At 44.5% G+C, this 6738-nt stretch overlaps 1 protein-coding gene across 4 annotated transcripts; it reads left to right on the forward strand.

The window, feature by feature from the left end:
• The first annotated feature begins 447 nt into the window (after positions 1-447).
• LOC115136575 (Fc receptor-like protein 2) lies at positions 448-6429 on the forward strand. Of its 4 annotated transcripts, none has more exons than XM_029672114.2 (8): positions 448-678; positions 1879-1914; positions 3150-3434; positions 3625-3951; positions 4046-4336; positions 4457-4708; positions 4899-5012; positions 5424-6429. In XM_029672114.2, the coding sequence occupies exons 1-8, from the start codon at positions 663-665 to the stop codon at positions 5492-5494; spliced, it is 1392 nt and encodes a 463-aa protein (XP_029527974.1). In that variant the 5' UTR covers positions 448-662; the 3' UTR covers positions 5495-6429. The 4 variants fall into 4 exon arrangements, with proteins under 4 accessions (XP_029527974.1, XP_029527973.1, XP_029527972.1 ...); XM_029672113.2 differs by lacking the exon at positions 448-678 and adding an exon at positions 988-1120 and having other exon boundaries at positions 5427-6429; XM_029672112.2 differs by lacking the exon at positions 448-678 and adding an exon at positions 991-1120.
• The last annotated feature ends 309 nt before the right edge of the window (positions 6430-6738 follow it).

Genomic DNA, 6738 nt, shown 5'->3' on the forward strand with positions numbered 1-6738 from the left:
GCAGTGAAACGGCCCAATCAGACCTGCCCAATCAGACCTGCCCAATCAGACCGGCCCAATCAGACCTGCCCAATCAGACTGGCCCAATCAGACCGGCCCAATCAGACCTGCCCAAACAGACCGGCCCAATCAGACCGGCCTAATCAGACCTGCCCAATCAGACCTGCCCAATCAGACCGGCCCAATCAGACCTGCCCAATCAGACCGGCCCAATCAGACCTGCCCAATCAGACCGGCCCAATCAGACCTGCCCAATCAGACCGGCCCAATCAGACCTGCCCAATCAGACCTGCCCAATCAGACCTGCCCAATCAGACCGGCCCAATCAGACCGGCCCAATCAGACCTGCCCAATCAGACCGGCCCAATCAGACCTGCCCAATCAGACCTGCCCAATTCTCACATGAAAAACATGTTTAGTAGACATTAACATGTCACCCTAAAATAATCTGTTCTCACAATTTGTGATTTATGACACTTCAGATTTACCCCCCCCCAAACACAAAGTAGTTTGGATGTAGAGAACTACTTTTTCAAAGTAACTAAGTCAGTTTAACTTCTTCCAGTGTGAAGTATTTGGTAATCTTGGTAAACTATTTGCCAACACCTCAAGGATGTGGTGGTCTGGAAGGGAAACATTAGGAACATTTAAAAGTTACAGACATGAAAGTAGTGCCAGGTGAGTAACTACAAATTAAGGAGAGCAAAACAGGGGCCAACTGAGAACATGGGTAGCATATGCTATGGCTACAGGGTAGCATATGCTATGGCTACAGGGTAGCATATGCTATGGCTACAGGGTAGCATATGCTATGGCTACAGGGCAGCATATGCTATGGCTACAGGGCAGCACATGGTAGGCACTTACGTCCCCGGTACGATGTGGCCTCCCAAAGGCATCACCAATCAAAACTATACTAACGTGTAGGAAGGATCATACTGCTTATAAAGGGAACTGAAAGGAAAGTTGATTAGTGAGTGGGAACAGGTGTGGAGGGAAGGGGCGTGGTCTGGTGTAATTGGAAGCAATTGGGAGTCCTGTTAGAGTGCTATGACCTTTCACAACACTTACGCTGTCAAGCAGGATAGCATGGAGCACATCTCACTCTGGGGAATTCTTTGTGAGTACATTTACATTTACAAAAGTGAGTTAAACGTAATATAGAGACCAATCCTTAACTCAGATGTAGCCTACAAGACAGGCAGGCTCTTACAATGCCTGTACCTTGTCCTTGGACCAAAAAAAAAAGGATGTTAGGGGGGGTTGAATTATCAATATTGGCGCAAGCATTTGTGCATAGGGGTCCTCTGGGATTGGAACATTTTAAATTAATGACATACAGGTTGTCCAATGATTCTTGAAGAATAGGCTATAACTTATAATGGCCTCATGAACTTAGTTCAACTGTTATACCCAATCAGAGCCCATACTATTGTTTTACTCCATTGTTTGTTTGTAAACAAGGTAAATGTCAACAATCAATTAATCAAATTATTGGGAAAAAAGTTAGATTTTTGCAATGTTACGAAGATTGGAAAAAAAGCTTCCCTTGAAGTATTCTTGATATGTTTGTCAAAAGAGCGATCAGGGTCCAGAGTAACGCTGAGGTCCTTCCGTTTTTGTTTGAGACGACTGTACAACTATCAAGATTAATTGTCAGATCAAACAGCAGATCATTTGATCTCATGGATGGTCAGTCCCTGCAGCCATGGCTTTGTCTATGAATTTGAGGTGTTACATTTCTCCATCCCCGAGTTGTTAATTAAAACGTTTTTGATGTTTTTCAAATCTCGGATTGCCCCTTTAATTGCTGCGGTTCGGTTGTTATGCGATAGTGTGACATGATGGGTTTTCTCTCTCTCTCTGTGTGTGTTTTAGTGTTGAGTGCTCTCACCTGCTATGAACAAAGCCAAGGTGAGTCCCATTCTTCTCTCCACACCAGTAGACCACATGAAGACGCACACCAGTAGACCACATGAAGACGCACACCAGTAGACCACATGAAGACGCACACCAGTAGACGACATGAAGACGCACACCAGTAGACGACATGAAGACGCACACCAGTAGACGACATGAAGACGCACACCAGTAGACGACATGAAGACGCACACCAGTAGACGACATGAAGACGCACACCAGTAGACGACATGAAGACGCACACCAGTAGACGACATGAAGACGCACACACCAGTAGACGACATGAAGACGCACACCAGTAGGCGACATGAAGACGCACACCAGTAGAGGCGACATGAAGACGACATGAAGACGCACACCAGTAGACGACATGAAGACGCACACCAGTAGACGACATGAAGACGCACACCAGTAGACGACATGAAGACGCACACCAGTAGACGACATGAAGACGCACACCAGTAGACGACATGAAGACGCACACCAGTAGACGACATGAAGACGCACACCAGTAGACGACATGAAGACGCACACCAGTAGAGCGACATGAAGACGCACACCAGTAGACGACATGAAGCGACATGAAGACGCACACCAGTAGACGACATGAAGACGCACACCAGTAGACGACATGAAGACGCACACCAGTAGACGACATGAAGACGCACACCAGTAGACGACATGAAGACGCACACCAGTAGACGACATGAAGACGCACACCAGTAGACGACATGAAGACGCACACCAGTAGACGACATGAAGACGCACACCAGTAGACCACATGAAGACGCACACCAGTAGACCACATGAAGACGCACACCAGTAGACCACATGAAGACGCACACCAGTAGACCACATGAAGACGCACACCAGTAGACCACATGAAGACGCACACCAGTAGACCACATGAAGACGCACACCAGTAGCATTTCCTATTTACTTCTGGACATAGTTTTTTCTCTCTCTCATGAAGACACAAAGACATTTGGTCACTAAAAATACATCTAAAATACTATTGAATTGTATTTTTATCAGAATACATTCTGACTATAACATGATCAGTTAAACAATTAACTATAAATAACATTTAAGTGCATTTGTGAGCTCACATGTAGTTACTCAATGTGTACAGTTAGTTTTTATGGTTTGATTAATGATAATGACTGGTTTGTGTGTTTGTAAAGTAAGACTGTTTGTTACATTGATGCTTATTTTCTCTGTTTGTCCAGAGCCGCCCAGAGCTGTTTTAACTCTGCAGCCTAAACGGACACCGCCGGGGATATACCAAGGAGAGACCGTCACGCTCCGATGTGACATACAGGACGACGGAGTCACTGACTGGGGGTACCGGTGGTACAGAGGTCTCAACGGCCTCGTTTCCTCCTCTAGTCAGAATGAATACAGTCTCGGTCCTGTTGAACCGTCTCATAATGGTGTCTACAGCTGTATGGGAGTACGGAGGAGTAACTCCCAGAGGTCCAGCATCAGTGACGACGTCACACTAACCGTGTCATGTGAGTGTGTATGTCTGCGTTGTTGAGAGAGAGAAGTGGTGAGGTAATATTAGATGTAGTGTCAGAACATGAGAATGGCTTCCTAAGTGACTTCAATATGAATGTTTGGTGACTGTTCAAGTATAAAATATATATTTTTAAACTGTAACAACAGATCACTGTGGTACAAATGATCTCCCATCCACTTCAGGGATGGTTTCTCCTCACCTGACCATGTCTCCTTCATGGTGGGCGAATGCTGGAGACTCAGTAACGCTGAGCTGTGAGGTTGGAGATTCGTATACAGGCTGGAGGTTCTCCTGGTACAAGGCTGTACCCTACAGGGAAGGGTTCCCCTCTTATCCAGACAAGGACTTCTTTCCAGAGCTGCTTCCGGACAGTGACGGAGGGGCTGGAGGATCCTACTCTCTCAGCCTGGTTGGTCTGAGTCACAGAGAGAGATATGTGTGTAGAGCTGAGAGAGGAGACCCAGTCTATTACACACACTTCAGTGAACTCCAGTTTCTCTGGGTAGAAGGTGAGTCACTCTTTCTCTGTCAGTCTGTACCCTGACCTCAGTCTCATCTCTCTTTCTCTCTCTTTCTCTCTCTCTCTGTATTTCTGTGTTTCAGGTCAGTCTCCTTCAGCCTCTCTGACTGTCAGTCCCAACAGAGTTCAGTTTTTTTACAATGAGTCTGTCTCGCTGGGCTGTGCTGTGCAGGGGGACTCTAATAGATGGAGAGTGAAGAGGTACTTACGATGGGAAGAACCCAAAGTATTGGAGTGTCCTACTGACTGGGGATCAGTGACAGGATCCACGTGCATCTTCACAACTACAGATGTCTGGTCAGACACTGGCGTGTACTGGTGCGAGTCTGAGTCGGGAGAGTACAGTAATGCCGTCAACATCACAGTGACCCTTAGTAAGTCTAACCCTTTAATAAGATGAATTATAACCCAGCATCCACCAATGATATGATGACGAGTTGTTTCTTCAGTCTGATAGACTGTAACTGTACTGTACTGTGATTGGTGCTGTACAGAGGGTGTGGCCCTGGAAAGCCCTGCCCTTCCTGTGACTGAGGGAGATTCTGTGACTCTACGCTGCAGATATCAGGAGTCCCCATCAAACCTCAGTGCCGAGTTTCATAAATGGATGGACAATGGCTACCTCACTAAGACTGAGCTAACAGGAGAGATGACCATCCCTGCAGCAACACAGTCCGATGAAGGATGGTACCGGTGTAAACAACTAGACCAGGGAGAATCACATGGGAGCTGGGTGTCTGTGAGAGGTGAGGAATAAATGCACCTTTTAGTGTTTGTATGTTATTTCTAAGGGGTGTGTGTGTGTGTGTGTCTGTATACACAGTGTGTCAGTTTGTATGACCAGTAGATCTCAATTCCTCTCCATCTCTTCCTCCTCTCCATCTCTCGCTCTCCATCATCTCTCTCTCCTCCATCCATCGCTCTCTCGCTCTCTAGCTCCAGACCCAGTGTGGTCCATCTCTTTTCTCATTCTGCTGTGTAGTTTACTGGTGGTTTCCATCTTCCTGCTGGTGACCATTGCACTGGTGGTGAAATGCTGTAAGGCTAAAGGTAAGAACCCCTAACCAGTACACAGCGTACAGAGGTAACCCCTAACCAGTACACAGCGTACAGAGGTAACCCCTAACCAGTACACAGCGTACAGAGGTATCCCCTGTACCCACAGACACGCCATCTCAGGCTGCTTTAACTATTGTCTAAAACTAAACTACGCCACGTGTATTAGTTACTATGTTGAACGGATTATTGATGTTTGAGTCATTTAGCAGACGCTCTTATCCGGAGCGACTTACAGGAGCAATTAGTGTTAAGTGTCTTGCTCAAAGGCACATCGACATATTTTTCATCAAATTGGCTCATGGATTTGTTTTGGGCCCAACGCTCTTAAACACTAGACTACTACTTCATATCTGTTACCTGGGTCCATACCATTCATTCCTCATGGTTTATTTCTGTGTTCAGCAGCTCGATCAAGAGACAAGAGAAATGACAGAAACACCACTGACCAAGTCATCAGTATTGAATTACCATGAGAGATGGGGGGGGCTGACCAAGTCATCAGTATTGAATTACCATGAGAGATGGGGGGGGCTGACCAAGTCATCAGTATTGAATTAACATGAGAGATGGAGGGGGGGGGGCTGACCAAGTGATTTGTAATTAACATGAGACGAAGCTGCGCTTCCATCTTCACCTACATGTGTTCAATATGTATGTTCGAGCTTTGAGTAAGACATTTTATTTTATTTTTTATAAATGAATGTGGACATGCAGTATTTGATTGATTTTCAATGACCGAGAGAGATATGAAATGAAGGGTAGACACAAAGTAGGGCTAGGTGCCAGCATTCGTACCCACGCAGCATGGGAATACACTGTGATGGTAACCAGGAAGATGGTAACCAGGAAGACTTCAAGAAGACCACTGTACTCCCTCGCCTTTGTAGGTTTTCAACTTTTGTCTTTTTTTTTTAAATGGGCAAAAACGAAATAAAATGCATCTGGTAGAAGTATATTCATCCACAACCACATTTATCTTAAATGTGTTTTCGTGAATTTGATGAGATTAGCTTGAGGCCCATTCAGTACACATGGACATGATTGGACAGTAAAGGGGAAGTTACTTTCACACTGGATTGGTTCTGTGCCACAAAGCCACCCTCAGCCACACGTAACACCTTTTCTATTATTTTTAGTCATTTTTTAAAATGTTCTTATTTTTAAATGTAATTGATTGGTTTCTTTTACTAAATATTCAGGCTGTAGGTCTTTCCATGATACTATAACATAGGCCTGCAAAACTGTAAAATGTTGTAAAAATCTATTTGTCTTTAAATATCAGTCTAAATGGATTGGCAACTTTTCTTGGTTTTAATGTACGTTTGTTTTAGAGTGACAGGAGCTGTGGAATTTAATGTTAAATAGAAATCCTTTTATTTGATGTTTTTGCCAATAAAATATATTTTCAGTCTGACTTTGCTTGACTGTCACATGAGAGGAACTTGTATACTATTGTTAGGTACTGATAAGATTGTAAAATTGTATAGTGTTCACTTGGCTGAAATGTTTTAGTCTGTCTATTGCACATTGGTGTGTGAACCACGATTCATGTTGATAAGTATTATTGATTATGTTACGATTCCTCTTTGTTCCACCGAGAGACTGACACGTTAAAGTCCTTCTTGGAATCTTTCTACAACTATATTAGTCATGCAGTAGAGGTCAGTATTGCCCGATCCTAAATCTAACTCGCATGAGACGCCTAAACGAACCAAAA

Source organism: Oncorhynchus nerka, linkage group LG11, assembly GCF_034236695.1.
Source record: "Oncorhynchus nerka isolate Pitt River linkage group LG11, Oner_Uvic_2.0, whole genome shotgun sequence".
Classification (NCBI taxonomy): domain Eukaryota; kingdom Metazoa; phylum Chordata; class Actinopteri; order Salmoniformes; family Salmonidae; genus Oncorhynchus; species Oncorhynchus nerka.